Source organism: Plecotus auritus, assembly GCF_963455305.1.
Source record: "Plecotus auritus genome assembly, chromosome: 6".
Taxonomy (NCBI): domain Eukaryota; kingdom Metazoa; phylum Chordata; class Mammalia; order Chiroptera; family Vespertilionidae; genus Plecotus; species Plecotus auritus.
The window spans coordinates 153,450,747-153,473,261 of record NC_137773.1 but is presented as its reverse complement, the minus strand read 5'-3'; the positions used below and the strand labels follow the sequence as shown (position 1 = coordinate 153,473,261).

Below are 22,515 nucleotides of genomic sequence, written 5' to 3'. Positions count from 1 at the left end.
TATAACTAGTGAAGTTGAGCATCTTTACATATATCTGTTGGACATTTGTTTGTCTTCTTGGGAAAAGTGTCTGTTTAGGTCCTCTACTCATTTTTAATTAGATTGTTTTTTTGTTGTTGAGTTGTCTGCGTTCTTTATATATTTTGGATATTAGCTCCTTATCAAGGTACTAGAGGCCCAGTGGATGAATTCATGCATGGGTGGGGTCCTGCCAGCCTGGCCCCAATCGTGGTGGATCAGGGCTGGGCCTGTCAGGAGGAGGAGATGGCGGGAAGTTGGCCAGCTGGCCCAACCCGATCGGGCGATCAGGGCCGGGCCAGCTGGGGGTAGGGGCTGTGGGCAATTGGCCAGTGGCCCTGCCCCTGATTGGGGGAGGGGTGGCGATTTGGGGCAGGGCCGGCTGTGGGGAGGGGCTTTGGGCAGTGGGCTTGCCGGCCCTGCCCCTGAATGGGGTGGGGGGGGACCGATAGGGGGTCAGCTGCTGGGGGAGGGGCTGCAGGCAGTTGGCCAGCCAAGCCCTGGCCCTGATTGGTGTGGGGAGGCCTATCTGGGGTGGGGCCAGGTGGGGGGAGGGGCTGCAGGAGGTTGGCCGGCTGACCCCGCCCCCTATTGAGGTAGGGGGGATTAGGGGTGGGGCCAGCCGGGGAGCGGGAGGCCGCGTGCAGATCAGGGTTGTGGGGGCCCATTGAGGGCAGGGCCGGCTGAGGGTAGGGGCTGCAGGAGTTTGGCCAGCCAGCCCCACCCCCCAATTGGACTGGTTCGCTGGCCACAGTGGGCGTCATAGCGACTGGTCGTTCTGGCATTCCGGTCGCTGGCTTTTTATATATATAGATTGTTTGTGAATATCTTCTCATATTTGGTTGGTTGCCTTCCAATATAGTTTGATAAATAATCATTCACTTTCCAATCCATTGACTTTTTCATTTATTTTGCTTTACATGGGATGGAGAGAGAATAAACATTATTCATGGAGAAAGCTGTTTTGCAAAATGTAACACCCCTTGCCTGTACTTTTTATTGGATGATTAAGCAAAAAAATCCAAGGTCAACTTTACATGTGTCACCCAGTGTGTAAAAATGTCACAGACTGACAGCAGAAGGATTTGTGTTCATGGAAATTCAGCTTGAATCAGAAGAGCCCATTCTGTGATGCTGCAGGGCACCTCCATTCCAAGAGGTAGATGCCTGTCGGTGGGTAATCAATTAGAAAATCTATCTGCCTTTGAGGACTGCTTCTAGTGAGCATCAAGACTTGGCTGCCTTTTCATCACCTCTTCAATAGCCACTTACCTCGTCTCCAAAAGAGAAAATTCTGACATCTTAATTTTAATGTGAGCATTTGATCCAGTGCTTGAGATAAATATAACCCTGAGTAGTATAGAGAAGGTTTAATGGGAAATGGTTGGCATTCTTTCTTGGTAAAGGCACAGGGAAAAGAGAGAGGCTGAGGGAGAGAGGGAGAAAAGGAGAGAGAGGGAGAGAGAGAGAGAGGCGAACAGCAGTGGGGAAGACAAAAACAGATCAGCAAGGCTCCACGGCACTCTGGAGGCAAGGCTGCTGAGAACTTGACACTTTCCAGACCCCAGCCAGCATGGTTGTCCTGAATCCAACAACTTTGGGAATTTATCTTCAGCTTTTCTTCCGCTTTGTCGTGTCTCAGCCTACTTTCGTCAACAGTGTCCTCCCAATTTCAGCAGGTAAATGATGACCACGTCCCTCTCTTCCACCTATTTGTAGCAGGGGGAGGAAGGAAGATTGATTTGCAACATGTCCTGATATTTTTCTTAGTCTACTCTTGCTGGAGGGAGGTTGGAAGGGAGTCGACCACCCTAGAAGCTCTCTGTCACTTCTTGGAAGGCCCTCTGTCCTTGTTCCAAAGTTGTTTCTGCCTTCCCTCACTTCTTACCCCCCTTTGCCACACAATTTCATTTTGATAGGGGATTGTGGGGAGCTTAAAAGAGATGGCAAGAAGTGCAAGTGAAAGAGAAGTGAGTCCCAGACGTTTCTATAAATACATCCCTGAGCCCTTCTGAAGGGGGCTTGACTCAAAGGGAATGATGTGGAACGAACATGCCACTGTCCCAGCTCGGGCAGTGTTGCCGATTGCCAGGACCATTCCACAAGAGGGGAAAGGAGTCCTGTTGATTCTCTGGGGTGGTAAGGGGCCCCCATGCAGCCTCGGGATTAGGCCTTCCATTTCTCCAGCCCTGTCTGATTTCCTGTTGTCCTTTCTCCCTGGGGTGGGCCTTCTCTTCAGCCTCAGATGAGGCAGCTGGGAGAAGGGGGCTTTCTGGGGAAAGGCGAAGGTGTTCCAGAGAGAGAGCCAGGCCTGAAGCTGGGTGTCTGCTCGGTGCAGTGCTGGGAGGCGAAGGCAAGAGGGCTTTCCTTGCCAGCGTGGCAACCTTTTCTGTTGCCCTTGTCCTGTCTGACCCAGAGCAGCGGGAGTATTGGGTTACTGGCATAGCCTATTTCAACCATTCTGGGCAAACAAGTATTTTCAGAGGGCTTGAGGGAGGCAGACAGACCCCAGGCTTTGCTGCCTGTCTCCTCAGAGCCTCCCTCAGTTTGCCTCAGTCACCCACGGCTCTCCCTAGAAATGGCAGTCAGTCACATGCTCCAACATGAATCTCATATATACTTTGAGGCAGAAATTTTGCTCTCACTGTCTTTGCTAGAAACGCAGAGAAGGCACAGCTCAGAATTCAGTCCCCAACCCCTGTCCATTCATAAAAACAGTTCATCAACATGATGTGCTGCCAGCGTCTGTGGGCCCTGAGGGAAGGGCTCAGAAGGGCGTGGGGCTAATTATAGAGGTGTGAGGAACTGAAGGAGGGGTAGGGATTTGTGGAGAATATGGGGGCAGGGAGGGGGAAGGAAAGGTGGTTGGTTGTGCCACCACAAGTGTGCCAACATGCTCCCCCCAAATTCAAGTTGACAGCACCAAGCTTCTTCTGGGAGTGAGAGTCTTTATTCCACTATTTAAGGGAGATGCTGGATAGATGGTTCTTAACCTTGTTTGGGCCATAAATTCCTTTGAGAATCTGCTGACGGCTCAGGACTTAAGGAAACAGTCCTCTGGTTCTAGCCTTGCCCTGGTGGGCTGTCTGACTTCTGGGAGATAGTTAGCCTTAGGCGGTAAGCACTATGTGGGCAGGGACACTGTCTGCCTTGTACATTAACATCATTTCCCCAGGGTCAGAATAGTGCCTGGAGCATAGTAGGTGCTCAATAAATATTTGGTGACTGGATGAATGAATGAAGGAATAAAACTCATCTATAGATTGAGGTATGCCATCATTTTGTAACACTTAATTTAGATAGTACAAGTTCTGAAAGTTAGAGAGAAAAGAACCTCTGATTTTCTTTGAACTCCTTGTCCTAGAAAGAGCCCTGACCTTGGTACAGATTGTACCAGTCAGGGCAACACCAGGAAAAAGAAGCAAGTCTATGGTTCTGATGAAAATACTTGAAGGGACCAGTTTCAGAGGTTGTGGGCAGGGTTAAGAGAATCAACAAGGAGTGTTGAGAAATTAGCAACTGTGGGAGCTTTTACCACCTTTGTGCTTGAAAAGACAAGAGGAAGAAATGGGAAATAGATTCCAGGAAGATTTGGGACCTGGGAGGAGGGGTCACTGAGCAGGAGTTTTGATCACAGAAGAGCCTAAGGCGGGGGAGAAAGTGGAGAAGAAATACCTTTCTTCCAATACAACCACCTGTTGGCCAAACACAACCTGAAGCCCAGGCAGAGGAGCTCCTTGATGCAGTCATGGGGGTCAGCCTCTGGGGTGCAGAGTGAAGGGAAATGGTGGGAATGTAGAGTAGTTGCCCACACATCCATAAGCACTTCCTCGTGAATTGCTAGGTCCAGACCTTCTGGATGGGAATGTGGTCTTCAGACATTTGGTGAAACAGTAAGGTAGAGAGCTAGAGGAAATCACTAACGTGACAGAAAATACAGAGAAAAAATATCTGCTGTCTCCTGTAGTCACTTGGCTTTGCTTCCTTCATTTAGTTGTCAGGGCTTCCTGATAGCCTAGTTTAAACATAGACTTATGCCTTGAATTGGGAACTATTCCTTGACACAGGAGAACTTTAATTCTTTGACAGTATTTTCCAACAATTTTCTGTGAAATATTCTGTATTCAAGCTTGTAGATTCTTACTCTTCCTGTGCTCATAGAAACAAGGGCCACCAGGAAGATCTTTTCTTTCTTTTTTTTAATATATATATTTTTATTGATTTCAGAGAGGAAGGAAGGGGGAAAGAGAGAGATAGAAACATCAATGATGAGAGAGAATCATTGATTGGCTGCCTCCTGCACACTCCCCCTCCCCGCCACTGGGGATCGAGCCCGCAACCTGGGCATGTGCCCTTCACTGGAATCGAACCTGGGACCCTTCAGTCTGCAGGCTGACGTCTATCCACCGAGCCAAACCGGCTAGGGTGGAAGATCTTTTCATTTTACCCATTACATAGTGAGTGCCTCCTGGGTGCCTTGTGCTATAGGGGACACAGAGACAAGTGCAATGCTGCCTTTGCTCTGGGGAACCCATGGTCATTGGCTGTCAAAACGCAGGCAGCCCAACCAGCACGCACTAAATTCCCCGGAGAGGGGCTGTGATGGAGGAAGAGCTCTTACGGGCACCTAGCCTGGTGCTCACCTCCCTCTCTCCAGGAAAGACTGTATTCCAGCAATGCCAGACACAGCACCCACTCTCTGCATCAGATGCTCGTTACCCACTGCCGGGTCCCAGAGGAGAACCAGGAAAGGAGCAAAGCATCAGAGGCCAACACTGATGATAGAAATCTGAGCACTAAAGCACATGCATTTGCTATGCAGAAAACACTCTCAGGCCTCTACCCCAAGCCTATTAACTCTACTTTGGACACCATTCTAACAGGCTTAGATAGGTTTCTCAAAGGGTGGAGAATTCGCTGTAGCATATTAGATTTTGGGAGTGGGTCTGCTGCTTAAGATACACACAATGACAACAAAATGCCAGCTTGTAAAATTGGTTACAAGAAAAATGGTAAAGAACTGGGGAATGGTCTGAGATAAAAAAAAAAAAAAAAAAAAAAAAAAGAATAGTAGACTGGATTATTTCTAGAGCCCCTGTTTTGTACCTACCCCCCCGAAGGCCTCATGAACTTATAGCACATTTACTGGCTTTCACTATGATGAGCATGAATGACCCAGTGAAGACTGAATTGTGTTCACTTTATTTTTCTTAAGAAGCAGATAAGTGAACCGTGACCAGCACGGTCAGTGATGAACCTGAGGAGGGGCGGTGAAGGATTAAAGAAAACAGACAAGAGAATATAGTTGGGGTCAGGTGGATCACTGTGCCTGGATGAGGATACCATGACCCCACCTGTAAGCTGAATCTTTATTTTATAGTCAGATCACACAAAGCAAAACAAGGGAGTAGTCAAGATATTTACAATGTTCTTAGTAGTTTTAAAATCTGCTTCTTTCCTTTTATTGCAATTCTCTGAACTCTATCAAGCTTTGTTTTGGCAGCACTTGCTGTACCTCCCGCAGCCCACATCCCTCAGCTACCTAGGACTAGAAGGTCGGACTAGAAGGCCAAGCTTACATACAACCATAGCTTTTGGCTATAATTGTGCTGGGAGGGCTTTGCCCTCTAAGTTGGGACTTGTATGTGGCTTTGCCTCAAGAGGACCATGCCCTCTCGTCAGTCCGAGGCTTGATCCTGTCCAAACACTGTAGTCGCTCTCCACAGATAAATGTCAGATATATTTAAAAATAATTTTAATTGAACATGGCCCTAAAATTTTTAATGTCAGGAACCTTAATGTTGGTATATTGTTTTATTTTTATTTATTTATTTTATTTTTTTAAAATAAATCTTTATTGTTCAGATTATTACAGGTGTTCCTCTTTTTTTTTCCCCATAGCTCCCCTCCACCTGATTCCCCACCTCACCCCATGCCCTTACCCCCCGCCACTGTCTTCATCCATAGGTGTAAGATTTTTGTCCAATCTCTTTCCGCACCCTTCACACCCCCTTCCCCCTGAGAATTGTCAGTCCACTCCCTTTCTATGTCCCTGATTCTATTATATTCACCAGTCCATTCTGTTCTTCAGATTTTTTATTCACTTGATTTTTAGATTCACTTGTTGGTAGGTATGTATTTGATGTCATTTTGTTGTTCATAATTTTTATCTTTACCTTTTTCTTCTTCTTCCTCTTCTTAAAGAATACCCTTCAGCATTTCATGTAATCCTGGTTTGGTGGTGATGAACTCCTTTAGCTTTTTCTTGTCTGTGAAGCTCTTTATCTGACCTTCAACTCTGAATGATAGCTTTGCTGGGTAGAGTAATCTTGGTTGTAGGTTCTTGCTGTTCATCACTTTGAATATTTCTTGCTACTCCCTTCTGGCCTGCATAGTTTCTGCCTAGAAATCAGCTGACAGTCGTATGGGTGCTCCCTTGTAGGTAACTAACCATTTTTCTCTTGCTGCTTTCAAGATTCTCTCTTTGTCTTTTGCCCTTGGCATTTTAATTATGATGTGTCTTGATGTGGTCTTCTTTGGATTCCTCTTGTATGGGGTTCTGTGTGCTTCCTGAACTTGTAAGTCTATTTCTTTCACCAGGTAGGGAAAGTTTTCTGTCATTATTTCTTCTAATAGGTTTTCAATATTTTGCTCTCTCTCTTCTTCTGGCACCCCAAAAATTCGGATGTTGGTACGCTTAAAGTTGTCCCAGAGGCTCCTTACACTATCTTCATATTTTTGGATTCTTTTTTCTTTTTGTTTTTCTGGTTGAGTGTTTTTTGTTTCCTCATATTTCAGATCTTTGGTTTGATTCTTGGGGTACGTTGATCTACAGTTGAGTTTCTGTATATTCTTTATTTCAGACAGTGTATGCTTAATTTCTGACTGGTCCTTTTCCATTTTTTTGGCATTCTCATTAAGATCCTTAAAGGTCTCACTAAGTTCCTCAGCGGTTTTTAGAAGATTCTTGAGTAACCTTATAAATGTGGTTCTGAACTCTATGTCGTCCAGTAGTTTGCTTTCCTCCATTTCTTTCATTCATGACATGTTTCTTTGTCTCCACATTTTGCTGCTTCCTTGTGCTGATGGAGTGGCTTTGTGTGGTAGGTGACCTATAGGGGCCAGTAGCTCAGCCTCCCCAATCACCTGAGGTGGACGCCTTTGGTACACCCCTTTGTGGGCTGAGTGCAAAGTCTTGGTGTAGTTAAGCCTTGATTGCTGTTGGTACACTGGGAGGAATTGACCACCAGGCCAATTGGCTGTGAGGACCTGCTGTGTCTATAATGGAAGAACTGCTGTGCTGGAGACACGCTTATGGGGCAGGACTTGTTTCAGTGGGGCTTTGGTGCTCACTGAGTCTGCCTCTTGAATGTGTCACTTATGGATGTGAGGAGTTGAAATCTGGTGTCTCACACTGACCACTAGGTACACTGGCTTCTGGATCTCCAATGGGGTGCAGGTCAGCTACCGTCTGAGGCCACCCAGCAGGAGCTACAGCGAGAACTACAGTTTTCTCCTCTTTGCTTGGGGTTTGGAGGTTTTGGAGCTGTCTGACCCGGGCTGCAAGTTTGCTAGGTTAAGCTGCGATAGGGCAGGCCATTCATAGGCTAAAGCCGCTGCTTGGAGCTTGGGTGGGTTTGTAGATTGTGTGGGGTGGGGTCTCAGGGCGTGACTAGGCTAGGGCATGGCCAACAGCGATGGCTGCCAGTTAGTCGGCCATGCGTCCTCGCGTCCCACGCCCCAGCACAGTAAACAATTATTCCTGCGCTCAGCCCTGCAAGCAAGCCTCCCTCACTTTCCGACCCGATGGCAGACAGTCCAGCTTCTCCCTGTAGGAGTTTGGGTCCCCCGCGTCTCCCCAGAAACTGGAGTTCGGAGTAATCGGGAGCTTGTCTCCCTTCGGGTTGAAAAAAGCAGCGATCCCAGTCGCCCGTCGCCAGCCCGATTTGTGCGCCTACGTACCTCAGCTTTTCAGCGCTTGTGCACATCTCAATGCTCTTTTCTCTTTCCTTCTAGTTGTAGAACTTCCACTCAGCCAGCTTTCCCGTGGTTCTGGGTGATAGACATTTTGTCTTTTAGTTGTAGTTTTGAAATTGTTGTGCGAGGCAGCAGTTTAGGTGTTTACCTACGCCGCCATCTTGGATCCTCTGATATATTGTTTTAACCATTGCTAGATAATACACCACCCTCACACTCAGTGGCTTACACAACAATCACTTGTTGAAGCTCACATGTTTGTGGGTCAACTAAGAGTCAGCTGATCTAGCTTGGGTTTGGCTGGCCCTGGCTGGGCTCACTATGAGTCTGTGGATTGACTCAGCTCCTATAGCCATTCACAGATGTACCTCAGTCAGTAGTTGTACAATTTCTAGGATGTGGTGGCACAGACCCAAGGATAATAATATTTATAGACATGCAGACCTTCCACACACTTCAATTTTTGTAATTCTCACAGCACCCCTGTGATGGGTGTGACATCACTTCTACATTTTAGATAAAGAGATGATGGTTCAGAGGTTAAGTAACTTGCCCAAGATCACATAGCTGGTAGTGGGAAAATTGAAGGCTGGAATCCTGTCCTCTGACTCTAAGTTGGGGTCTTTTACTAATGTAGACTAAATCTGCTTATGGCCATGGATAAATAATAATATTAGATGTTAAAGTGCTATAGGTTACTTCTATCTTTTGAAAACTCAGCTCTAGATTCTTTTAAGAAATTCTTCATTCCTTCAATTTTTAATTCTTTTCAACTACAGTTGATGTATAATATTATATTAATACAACATAGTGATTAGACATTTATATAACTTATGGAATGATCACCCCAATAAGTCTAGGACCTATCTGATACCATACATAGTTATTACTAAATTCTTTATTCTCTCCTACCTTCTCAGGATATCAATGCCCAAAGCTTTTAGCAAATGATTGAATTTTACTTTATACTAAAGTGTACATGACTTGCCAGGATACTGGTTTATCTTTCCTCTGAAAGCATTTGTATTTTAACAGGGGTTAAAGTACTAAAGTATGCTCTAGTAAGATGAGCTTCAAGAAGGGTATTTGGGGCAATGAGGCCATTCTACCAGGGGAATACCACTTCACAGACATTCTCTGCAGGCACTGTGAGTCATCTTACCCTATACCCACACAGACAGTGTGGCTTCCCTCTTCCAATACAGGACCTCTCAGGCAGGCAGGGACTCGCCAGAGTCGGGTCAAGGTCTCAGAGACCAGATGGTGAAAAGACCCAAATCCAGTCCTGTAGAGCGAGTCATGTGGAAGAATGGGAATTCTGTCTGGGCACTGGAATCTTTTCCAGTTGGCTGCTGATAGGGCCCAGAGCAGGAGTTTTGTGACCGTGTAGGACATGATATCTAGCCCAGTGCTCTCCTGACTAGAAGTCAGTGAGGACAACACTTGGGAACCAATCATGGTCTTGGCAGTAGATTATGGGCCATTTGTTTGTATCTGATGCTGATCAGCTATTGTTTAATGTTCTCAGCCATCTCCTCCTATTTAGCTCCCCATATTTCTTCTAGATAATATAATCAGTGAGAGTTCTTACAGTAGAGGGCTCTCCAGGGGTCCCAGCTTTCCCACTTCTTCCCACCCCATGCCTCTGAATAAAGCTGTGACTCATCTCCAACTCAGACATACAGAGTGGTGGGTGTGAGAGATGGGAGTCCTTCCCTTCAGATACCCAGGGCCAAACTCCCACATTGCCATTCACCACACTCAAGCCTGCTTTCCTCAGATCTACAGCCACCGCTGCCACAACCATACAAAACAATGCAGCTCTAAAATGAAAAGAATTCCCTTCTAACTTCAATGAGTCACCAAATAAGCTGGTGTCCCATCTTCTTACAATGTAGTTCACATCATAAATACTCATATGACTCTTATAATTGGTACCTATTATTTCCAAACCTCTCATTTTGCAAAGCATTTTCACAGCTACAGTTGTATTTGCTCTTCACAGCAGTCCTTATGGGAAGGGTCTTGGGTTTGAATCCTGACTCTTGGTTATCTGCTATGTGATTGTGGGAAGGTCACATCACAAATTGTGCTGAGCTCCAAATTCCTCATCTGTAAATGGGTGTGATAGTCTCCATCTCACAGGATTGCTATGTGTATTGATTGATTCAACAGATACTTAATAAGTGTCGGATATATACCTGGAACAGGGATGCAGCAGTGGCCAGACAAAAGTATCCCACCCACATGGCGTTCCTATCAGCACCCTGAGAAGAACCTGTCTCGGCTAGCCTGCTGGTCCCAGGAGGTGGCTGGAAGACCTTGCAGCAGACCTGAACCTCACACACTAGCTGCCCAAGGACCAAATCCAGTCTTAGTTAGCCATTTTCAGCCTTCATGCCATAGTACTAAAAAAGAAAGAGAGATTTAAAAATTTTGCCTTAGTTGCTAACATTTAAGAATGAAGTGATTCAACTTTTTTAAAAAATGTTTTCTTATGTCTCTTAAAAACAACAAACCACTTGAAAACCAGGATGACCTGGCAGTCCTGACCACACCCTCTGGTCTACCTTCCTTAGTCCATCCACCTGTCTAGCCCCACCTGGCCATGTGACTTTTTGACCTCGGGGTCGGAAGCTCTGCTGAATTGGACTCTACCCACTCCTCCTTTAGCAGTCTTGGGCATTTTCCCAGAACTCCCAAGCTCTGCAAAGCTCAGTCTGAAAGTCAATGTTCTAGGTCAGTGGTTCTCAAGCACTGGTCCTCGGCTCTGGCTAGACAGAAGAATTACCTGAGATGCTTTCCAGAAGCTCGGTATCCAGACTGAATAGACTAAATTAAGTAAATCAGAACCTCTGGGGCCTGGGATCGGGCAGTGATGGTGTTTAAGGGTCTCCAGGTGATTCTGTTGTCCATCCAGGGTTAACCATTGAACTATAGCCAGCATTAGAATCGCCTAAAATGTTTGTTAAAACACAGACTGCTGGGCCCCATTCCTGGAGTTGGATCTGGCATGTCTGGAATGGGACACAGGAGTTTGCATTTGTAATAAGATCCCAGGTGCTGCTGATGCTGCTGGTCCACGGAATTGAGAAATACTGCTCAAGTTTGCCTCTGAGTTCCTGTATTAGTTTCCACTCAGTGTCACATTGCCTTCTTCTGCGTCAAATCTTCCTCTGCCTCTCTCTTATAAGGATGTTTGAGATTATCTGGGTAACCTCTCCATCTTAAACCTCTTAATTTAATCATACCTGCAAAATTCCTTTTGCCATATAAGGTAACATTTACAGGTTCCAGGAATCAGGATCTGGACCTCTTTGAGCCTACCACAGTTACCTTTTCCCTGCGTAAGTGTCCCACAAGTGCTTTTTGTAACTGATGTCAGCATCAAAGTCACAGATGTCTATACTGTCTTCATTTGGGTTCCTTCCCAGAGCAGACCCTGAGACAAGAACTTGGGTGGAACTTGTTTATTTGGGAGGTGATCCCAGTTGGGCAGTGGGAAGGCAAGACGGGAAATACCAGGGGAATTGATGAGCAGATTCTGGGGACCTCCAGGAGACAGGGGTCTGGGGTATTTATCCACCAGCTCCTGGGGACATGCTTGCCCACAGCAACTCCCATGGCTGGAGAAGCCCTCTTGCATAGTCACAGGTGCTTGTGGCCAGAGCTGAGGCCACAGGGCTGATGAATGCTGAGGGTTATGGGCAGGGAGTGACAGTATCTGCCATAGATACTTGGAGCAGCTGTGGTTCTGCTGGCCCTGGCACAGTGGCCTGCCCCATCTGCCGCTTCTGGGCAGTGGCAGTTACAGTTCAGCACTCTGCCTGATACAGGAGCTGGGGGCCAGTTGCTAGAGGAGCCCCCATTCACACTAATAAAGCTGCCTTGCATTGAGCACTTTCTATTTGCTAGACTCTTCATATGACTTCTAATCTTCACAATTTCACAAGCCATTGGTGCCCCCCATTTTACCAAAGGGGAAACTAACATTCAGAGAGATATAGTCACTTGCCTGAGGCCACACAGTGCCAGGGACAAAATTTCAAATCAAGACTTTTATTTTTTTAATTTCCTTTTTTATTGTTTAAAGTATTACATGTGTCTCCTTTTCCCCCCATTGAGCCCACTCCGGCCACTCCCATCCCCCAGGACAAGCCCCCGCTGCCCCAGTGTCTGTGTCCATTGGTTATGCTAATATGCATGCATACAAGTCCTTTGGTTGATCTCTTACATCCCCGCCCACCCTGCCTCTCCTGCCTTCCCTCTGAGGTTTGACAGTCTGTTTGGTGCTTCTCTGTCTCCAGATCCATTTTTGTTCATCAGTCTATGTTTTCATCATATTGCACAAATGAGTGAGATCATGTGATATTTATCTTTCTCCAACTGGCTTATTTCACTTAGTATAATGCTCTCCAGGTCCATCCATGCTGTTGCAAATGGTAAAAGTTTCTTCTTTTTTATAGCAGCACTAGAGGCTCGGTGCATGAAATTCGTGTACTTGGGGGAGGGGGCCCCTCAGCCTGGCCTGCACCCTCTTGCAGTCCGGGAGCCCTGGGGGGATGTCTGACTGACGGCTTAGGCCCACTAAGCCATCAGCCGGACATCCTTAGCATTGCCACGGAGGTGGGAGAGGCTCCCACCACTGCCGCTGTGCTCGCCAGCCGTGAGCCCAGTTCTGGCTGAGCGGCGCTCCCCCTGTGGGACCACAATGATCACCAGGGGGCAGCTCCTGCGTTGAGTGTCTGCCCCCTGGTGGTCAGCATGCATCATAGTGACCGGTCATTCTACCATTCGTTCATTTGCATATTAGCCTTTTATTATATAGGATTATTATATAGGATAGTATTCCATTGTGTAGATGTACCGCAGCTTTTTAATCCACTCATCTGCTGATGGGCACTTAGGCTGTTTCCAAATCTTAGCTATTGTAAATTGTGCTGCTATGAACATAGGGGTGCATATGTCCTTTCTGATTGGTGTTTCTGATTTCTTGGGATATATTCCTATAAATAGGATTACTGGGTCTAAGGGGAGTTTCATTTTTAACTTTTTGAGGAAACTCCATACTGTTTTCCACAGTGGATGCCCCAGTCTGCACAAATCAGGACTTCTTGATCTCCAAATCATTGCAGAGGCAAAATAGCCGTGTGATCAGGAGAAGGGCATCTGGTGCCACCCAGACTGGGTTTAAATTTTGTGTTTCCCTTAGCTTTGTGATGTCAGGCAGACAAATCACCCTTTCTGTGCCTCAGTTTTCCCATCTATAAAATCTGGCTAAAAGTAGGATTTACCTCACAGATCAGTTGTGAAGATTAAGTGGGCTAATTATGAATATAAAGTACTTAAAATAATACCTGGTATGTGATGTATAAACCTTTTTAGAACCTCACAGTGTGTACACATGCCAAGAGGTTCATGATTTCCCCTAAGATGCATTTGTGTCACGAGGCAAAAGTCCCAAATAACTTTTTGCTGAAACCATTCAGCAAGTTAAGGCAAAAAAGGGGCTCAGCTTTTATCCATTGTCCATTTGTGAACCAGTCCCTAAAGTAGAGGCACGTAGACCAGGAAAGGAATCTCTTCTCTTGGTGACTGGCCTTCCCAGATGGCTTTAAAAATACACCTGGCCCTATTCCATTTCCTAGCCCAGAGCACGCAGCTCCATTCAATCTGGCACTTATGTCTCCATGGCAACCAACATAAGCACAATGTGTGACCACACGCACATTGGGAGCTGGCAACAGCTGAAGGAGAGGCCTCATGGCTGCTGTGGGCTTTGCACAGTAAACCAGCTGGGGTCTGAAAAAAAGAGAGGGAAGCAAAGAAAGAAACATGAATGTGAGTTGGACAGGTTCCTCCCCTTCCAGGCCTCCCACTCTTTTTCCTGCTCATCCTGCAGTGCCGCTCACCTGGTATCTTTCTGAGAGGTCTAGAGAAAGCCCCGGCAGCTTTTGTGCTGCAGCTGGTAGTTCTCTCTTGGGGCTCATGCTCCAGGAGGAACCTACCAGGGGTCTCAGACCCGGCATGGCGCTTCTTGGGGACCCAGGAGGGTGGGGATAGAGTGACGATGGCCATCCTACCTGTGGAAACCTACCTGTCCAACTGGGGCTTTCTTACTTTGCTGTGACTCGGGATTTGGTCAAGTGTTTGAACTTGTCCCTATATGAGGGGCATGTGAGGTGGGGTCATTGTCGTTGAGGATGGACACTGGGCTGCCCCTTTGTAACCAAGCAGAACTGGCTCATTTTGAGATCATTCATATCGGGCTGGCCTTCAAAAGGCTTCTTGATTCTCTGTGGTCATCTAGTGAGGACACAACCTTTATCCTTCTTGTCTATTTTTCTGAGAGCTTTATTGGGTAAGGTCGTGGTAGTGAGAGTAAACAGTGGAAAAGACAAATGACCTCCGTGTCCAGGAAGCAGCAGGGCCCTGAGGGAACAGTGTGGGTTTGGGGGGCACACTCCTTCACTCTCCGTGTCTGCCCATAGAAAGTGAGGGGTGGGGAGTGGAAGCTGAGTTGGCTGTCTGGACAGTCCAGGCCCTGGAAATGCTTTCCCCAAAATATCTGAAGTAAATGGTTTTTCTGCCTTTTTTCTTTTCTTTAATTATCTAAATCAACTGCCTCAGCCCACACCTCCTCTGCTGGGCAGGCCTAAGAGTAAGAGTGCCCCTGCCTGACAGGTAGAGCTGCCATGCCACTGTTGTGATTGCTGCTGAGGGGGTGTGGGGACACCGAGGCAGCGGGTTGGTCAATTTGCCAGTTTACTAATGTGATTAGAGAGGTGTTGTGGCACAGTGCTAAGGCACTAAGGGAAAATTTGGGAAACTTGGCTTATTTATTTGGACCTGCCACTAACTCCTGGGACATGTGTAGTGTTGGACAACGCATTTGCTCATTGTGTGAGACTCAGTTTCCTCATCTGCAAAATGAAGAGATGGGCCAGATTTCAAAGATCCTTTTCACTGTAGACTTTCCCTGGCTTTGTGGCTAACAAAGTCAAATTTGCTTGCTCATTTCCACACTTAGCACCTACCCAAAGAAGGGGCCTTGGCACGTGTTTCTCTTCTGAGCATTGGCACCTGAGTATCCATGAAGAGAGTAAAAGGCATGGGTTCACATTCAGACAGCTCTGGACTTGAGTGACTTCTTCGTGATGCACTAGCTGAGTGATCTTGGCCAAGTGGTCTTGGTTTAGTTTCTTAACACCTCAGTTTCCTCCTCTGTAGAATGGGGATAATAAGAATACCTACATCATTAGATGGCAGTGAGGACTCAACAAGTTAACAGGTAGAGCTTTGCACTGCTCCTGGAACATAGTTATGCTCTCAGTTACTGGTTGCAACATTATTCCAAATGGTGAGGGATTTGGAGTCCAGGCCATTTGCTTCTTCCTGGGATGTTTCCCTTCTACTCTAATTGCACCTGCTCTTGTTTGATGGCTGGAGAGAATTGCTCATGGTGCTAAAGAGTCTGGTTTCAGAATTCAGAGTCTCCATTCAAAGCCCGTTACAGTACAGTAGATGGGCTGTGGAATTGGAGGTCTGGGCTCAGAAGCCCTGCTCTACAGGACCTTGAATGTCAGAGCCTAGGTTCTCCACACCTGGAAAAGGGGGACGTAATAGAAGATAATTTGAGGGATTATTGTGAAGGTCAAAGGAGAAAGCATTGGAGGGCCTAGCTCTGAGTTGTACTCAGGAGTTGTTGTGCCTTGAGGGGTGACACTGGACTCTCATGACCTGGAAAGCCTAGGGTCCCACCTGAGGACAATAACAGCTTACTGAGTCCTCAGCAGAAAAGCCTGCTTATGCCCAAAGTCCACCTCAGGTGGCCCTCCCTACAGCTGTGAAGGAGAAAGCTCACTTCTCAGACAGAGGGGAGCTCACTAGGAAACTCCCAGGTCGCTACAGTCCTGAGAGTGTCCATCCTTTGGAAGTTGTGTGATCCTGTGCGGAACCTGGTAGGACAAGCTGCTTCCCGTATCCAATTCATCCATGTCAGGAGAATGGGGCTCTGTCCACATAGCATCTGCCTTGTATAGAATGACAGCTTTGTCCCCTTCAACATAGAAAGTGGATGCCAAGTCACCAGGCCTGACAGTGTGGGTCCTCCTAGGTAATCAGAGGAAGATTATTAAATACTAGAGGCCCGATGCATGAAGATTCATGCAAGAATGGGCCTTCCTTACCCTGGCTGCCGGCACTGCCTTCGCTCCAGCTGGAGCCGCCTTTCCGCCTTCCCACGCTGCCCAGAGGCCCGGAGTGGCTGGAGCATTGCGGAACGCCTGCATCGTCGCCATGGCAACGATACAAGCATCCCGCCCCCGGCCACTCGGCGCCTGCATATGCAAATTAACCCACCATCTTTGTTGGGTTAATTTGAATACTCCTGATTGGCTGGTGGGTGTCGCGAAGGTACGGTCAATTTGCATCTTACTCTTTTATTAGTGTAGATGATATTTTCCAATGGAATGCCTGCAAATGGTGGCTGATTTGGCAAATATACTCAGTTTTCTGGCCAGACACTCATCTGCTGCCATTTTGCATTTTGTTCAATTTTTTTTCTAAATGAGGCAATAAAATCCACTTAATTGATTCAGGTCCTCTGTTATTATCATGTTTACATCTGTCTATCTCTAAATTAGTTCTAACTATTGAGATACATACCTTTTGATATACTTCCCATCGATCAAATGACCAATAGTTATTGCACCTCCTACTTACTCTATACTTAACTATTATGTTGAACTAGAAGATTCATAAGACAAACTTAGAGGAGCTCATAGTCTATTTGTGACATTAAAATAATATAGATGAAATAGTTAATGAGGAATGAAGTGCATCACTGTGGTAGGGTCTCAGACACACAGGTAGTTGGAGTTTCTATGAGAGCAGAGCAATTAGGACAAGGAGACAACTGATCTGGGTTCAGGTCACAACCCCACCACTTACATGGGCATTTCTTTGAACCTCAGTTTACTGATCTATCAAATGGAGGAAATATTAACAAGCCTGAAAGCTGTTATAGGCCAGTGCTTAGCACATAATAAATGTCCAGTATTTGTTACTGAGTATTGTTATGGTTGGCATTTGCAAGCTACATAACGATAATTTAAAGAATGTTTTTATTGTCCGCTTTAGGTCAGATAGAATATCTTCTGGAAAATCAACAACCAAAAAACTTACACCAGAATAAATTATAAATGAATTGGGATTTAAATATAAAATTATTAGAAGAAACCCTGGGAGATTTTTGGAATAATTTGAGTCTGTAGAAAAACCCAGAAGCCACTGAAAAATAAAAGGCTTCTACAATAAATTCTACTACCTAAAAAAACTTTATGGTAAAAACAACAAAAAATAAAGCCCAAAGGCCAAAACAAACTGGGAAAATATTTGCAAGTCATATAATAAAATGCCACTTTCCTTACATATAAGAAAAAAAAAATAAAGACCAGAAACCTCATGGAAAAATGATAAAGGTACATGTGAAAAATCTCCAGTCTCATTCACTATAAGAGAAATGCAAATTAAAACCACAAAAATACCATTTTTTTTGTCTATCAGATGGGCAGAATTCAGGTCTGACATCTCATGTGCTAATGAAGGTGTGTGGAAACAGATATGCCCAACCTCTGCTCATGGGAGGGATGTTGCTTGATGGAGGCTTTGTAGAGATGAATTAGCCTACATATGTAAAAATTACAAACTTACACACTCTTTGGCCCAGCAGCTCTATTGTAGGAATTCATACAATGGACACCTTACCAACATGCATAAAGATACATGCAGAAGGTTATTTTGTTGTATAATGTTTTATATCAGCAAATGCTTACACACCACCCAAATGGTATCAGTATGGGTCAGTATGGGGCAGGGTGAACAAACTACGGTTCTTCTAAGTGAAGGAATATTATACAGCCATAGAAGGGAATGTGGACGCATTTATGTAGCTACACAGAATAATATTTTACAAATACCATGGAAAAACCGAGAGAGGACCATATGTATATTATTATACGGCTAGGACTCCCAGTACTCTGTTGAATAAGAATGGTAAAGTGGACATCTCTGTTTTGTTTCTGTTCTTAGGGGAAATGGTTTTAGTTTTTCCCCCTTAAGTATGATGTTGGATGTAGGTTTTTCGTATATGGCCTTTATTATATTGAGGTATGATCCCCCTATTCCCACTTTGCTGAGAGTTTTTATTTTTAAAAAGGGTGTTGGTTTTGTCAAATGCTTTTTCTGCATCTATTGATATGACTTTGTGATTTTTGTCTTTTAATTTGTTTATGTGATGTATCACGTTTATTGATTTGTGAATATTGTACCCAGTCTTGCATCCCTGGAATAAATCCCACTTGGTCATGGTGTATGATCTTTTTAATGTATTGCTGGATCTGATTTGATAATATTTTGTTGAGGATTTTAGCATCTATGTTCATGAAGGATATTGGTCTGTAATTCTTTTTCTATGTAGTGTCTTTATTTGGTTTTGGAATTAGGCTAATACTTTGTTCGACTAAGAAGCTCAGTGGTTCAGTTGAGTCCAATGAGCTCAGCCTGAGGTCCCCTACTTTCTGGAATTCAAGAATTTGAGTGACTCACATGGACTGATGTGTAGAAATGTCTGTTTGTGCCAGCGGGCATCCAGGGGCCACCCAGGGACCCCACTCCCTCCCTGCTATCTGCTGTGAAACCTCAGATAGCAAACACTGACGTTGGTGGGGCGGGGGCGGGGGGGCCTCTAGGGAAAGGGTTAAGTGAGCCATGTGGTTTTGAATCACAAGTGTCTTCAGAGCTAAGATGTCACTATGGAAAAATAAAGGCATGGAAATGTGATGGTTGGAAACACAGGGTCTTTCCACTCCACCCCAGTTGTCAGCAGGTGTTGGAAATAACCCACTCTTTGGGCCCGATGCAGCTGGACGGTTTTGTCACTGACCTGTGGCCAGATCTCCGGAATAACTGTAGAAACTTAGCCTCCCCTGTCAAGCCGTAGCAGAAGATTTAATAGCACTCGCAGATTTATGCTGGCTGCTGTAATCAAATTCAGAGCCAAGGCACAGCCAGCCTTGGGGAGGTTTCTTGATGTTCCTTGGCTCCTAATAACATTGTCTCCTCCTTCCTCTCTATTTACCATATACCATTTGGTCAAATTAAAACTTGAAGTCAAGAAAGCAGATGCCTTCCTCTAGATAAGGTCCAAAAAAATTCCCTTGTGGGAGGAAAGAGGAATGGACCTGTCTCCTTGAATCTGTGCACAGAGGAGTCACTTTTGATATATGATTTACCAAAATAATGACCAATAAGGGATGATTTTCTTTCATCCTGCAGCTGGAGCAGACTTTTCCTCCTCAAAGCATTTCTACAAGGGGCAGAGGAAAATGTCTTCCTCAATTTTTTTTTTTTTTTGTGGAGATTCAATTACCTGCTGATGGTCTCCCTAATCAGTGGCTCCAGGCTCCTTCAGGCAATGTCGGTGTCCTAGCTCTGTGCAGCTCCAGGGCCTCCAGATATTTGCCAACAAAGGTGTTGGACCAACCCATCCCCAATCCTAACCCTTGTGAAGGTATCATCTGACTCTCTGTTGCCTACTTAAAATTAATTACTTTATTCTTTTTTATTATGAAAATTTTTAAACATTCAAAAAAAAAAAGTGGAAAGAATTGTCCATGGAACACCACTGTTAAGGACTGAATTGTGTACCTCCCCAAATCCATAATTTGAAGCCTTAACCCCAATACTTCAATGTGGCTGTATTTGGAGATGAGGCCTTTAAAGAGGTGATAAGGTTAAATGAGGACATAAGAGTGGGCCCTAATCCAATATGACTAGTATCCTTAGAAGAAGAGGAAATTTGGACAGTGACACCAGGGATGTGTAAAGAGAAGACCATGTGAGGACACAGTTAGAAGGCAGCCATCTGCAAGCCAAGGTGAGAGAGAGGCCTCAGGAAAAAAAAAAACAAAACCTTTCAACACCTTAATTTGCACTTCCAGCTTTCAGAAGTGTTAAAAATAAAATTCTGTTGTTTAACATGCCTCCATCCCCCTGGTACAATATGCCCCCTGCATGGATTCTATAGTCATTACCATTTTGCTATATTTATTCTACCATATATTTGTTTATCCATCCATCTTATTTTTTGACGGATTTCAAAATGAGTTACAGATCCTTTGCCCACTTTGAAGACTAAACTATTCAATGGAGAGGGTAAATGCACATTTGATTGAAGGCCAGTAGCACATATGACTGATCCCTCTTTGTGGCTGGGATACTGAGGGAGGCAACTACAACCCTACAATGTGAGTTTACAAACCAAGAGACGGGGACCCAAAGATGAGTCACTGTAAGGCTTGATTAGGAAGACATGGAACTGGGTGGGTGTTGGTAAGCTCCTCCAACTTCAGCTGGTGGAGGCCGAGGCTGCCATTTGTGCTGAGGTTCTCTACGCATTCTCTTTGGCTGGTGGGAGGGAGGTCACTACTTCATGCTGATAACCAAGACTTTAGAAGTCTCTAGGGTTAGACATCTGGATTTAATCCTGGCTTAGTACCTACTTGCTGTGTGTGTCCTACATCTCTGAGCCTTGTCTGAAAATGAAGATGATAGTGCTAATACATACTTGTGGGTTGTTGTAGAGATCAGAAGGACAGTGAATGCTTATAGAATGCTTCCCATGGTTGGCACCTCACTCCTGGGGTAGGGGAATGCTGTCTGCTGGGATATGCAAGCACCCACATTTTAGTGACTTGATCTAATCAGAATTTCTGCTCACTTAGCTGTCCAGTGTCCCTGTTATAGGGATCTCCTCATTGGGATTCTCTCTCCACTGACCTAACAGGATTCTTGCTAAAACTGGACTCTGCAAGGACAGGCACGGAAGCCCAGTTCAAAGCTTTGTTGAGAGCCTGGCCAATATTTGGTCAAGGACAGAGTCTTTGTCAGTGGGAAGGTAAAACTCATGTGCTCCAACTTACTCCTCTGCCCACCTAGGTTTGGGTGGGATAGTCAACTTGAGATGCCTTGAGGCTGGTGGGAGCCCAGGCTCTGTCCCCAAAATTCAGAAGGCTTTGCCTTGCACTGGGAACTCCGGGCCCTTGGGAAGGGTGCTGGGCTCTCCATGCCACACAATTTCCCTGCACAGCCAGGGTAGGAGACACAGCAGGGGAAGAGGCTTTGCTTTGGTGGGGATTAGCAGGAAACAGGCTTGCATGTGCCAACAGTGGGGACAGAAGTTTTTGGAACAGTGCCCAGGGAGGCAGAATTCCAGAAGTGGTCTTCTGACCTGGTTGATAAATACCAGAGCTGCAATTAAGACAAAATACTGTGAATATGACACCTGCTGACAGCTGCAGGAAGATCCGGAAACTTTTATTATAAATTATATTTGCAGGCAGCCCTACTGTGGTGAGCTGGTGCTTGGGCCAAGGAACCTGAAGGAACTCAACAGGCCAGTTGCCTCGAGGGCAAGGGTTGCCCTCCAAGGGAGAATGGGGGAGAGTGTGATCATCCCTGTTCAGGACCCTTTGAAGGACCATTGTATCTCAATCCTTGATAGAAGCCATAACTGGAAAGGGCTTAGAGCTCATCTTGTCCAATGCTACCAAGGCCCAATGGAGAAGTGAGTTGTCCAAGGTCACACAACAAGTTTCTGACCACACCAGGGCTGGAGACCAGGATTCCTTATCCCAAGCTGGCTGTAGGGCAGTTAACAGTTGTCAAGCATTTGACTTAAGGAAATTCAACTGTTAGTGCTTTGAGAGACAGAGTCAGAGAATGAGACAAAGTTAGAGGTAGGGAGACAGAGACAGAGTGTGAGGTGAGACAGGAAAGTTGCAGAAGTCAGAGAGTTGTAGAAAAAAGAAACAGAAAGAGATATTCATGAGCCTGAGTCATTAGGTTCCAAATAGAGGTTTGAGCACCTGCAGGGTTGGAAAGAACCTCAGAGGTCATCTAGTTCGGTAGCCGGCATTTTTATAATGATGAAACAAAGGTTAAGTTGAGTGGTTTACTTGTGTAAACCCTTTAAGGAAAACTTCAATGCCAAATGGCAAAAAAATAAATAAATAAATAAAGATTTTTGTTACTAAAAGTGGCAAAACTTCGATTTCTAAGGGTTTTTTAAATTAGGTTTGAAAAATGAGGAGCTGCAGGAATATAACCCAGCATGGGGGGGATTTGAGAAAATGTGAAGCAGATATTTCTGCAACTGTCTGAGATTCAAGATGGAGCACCCCAAGCCCTCTGTGCTGCTTTCTCTAATGTCTTAGACTCTGTATTTCTGAGAAATGCCCCCAGAGAAGGAAAAGAGCCTAACCCTTTCTTCCCTCACTCCTCCCATCTTGTTACTATCAAATCTCTGATTTCAAAGCTTAGCTCAAATGCCACCTCTTCCAGGAAGCTTTTCCTGATTTCCCTCTTGAATTCTCTGCCCCAACTGGTAGTCATCACTTCCAAGACCTTCCCTGAAGCAGAGGAGGGCAGATTCCCCGGGCAATGGCAATGGGTGTGGAT

General features: G+C 45.5%; 1 protein-coding gene across 1 annotated transcript in view; it reads left to right on the top strand.

Annotated features, from left to right (window-relative positions):
* Window positions 1-1,500: 1,500 nt before the first annotated feature.
* The window catches only part of COLQ (collagen like tail subunit of asymmetric acetylcholinesterase), a 56,858-nt gene continuing 35,843 nt past the window's right edge, over window positions 1,501-22,515 (top strand). Inside the window, exon 1 of the mRNA XM_080673709.1 lies at window positions 1,501-1,697. Within this exon, the coding sequence (XP_080529835.1) occupies window positions 1,592-1,697 (106 nt within the window). The 5' untranslated portion in view covers window positions 1,501-1,591. The remainder of the gene's footprint in view (window positions 1,698-22,515) is intronic.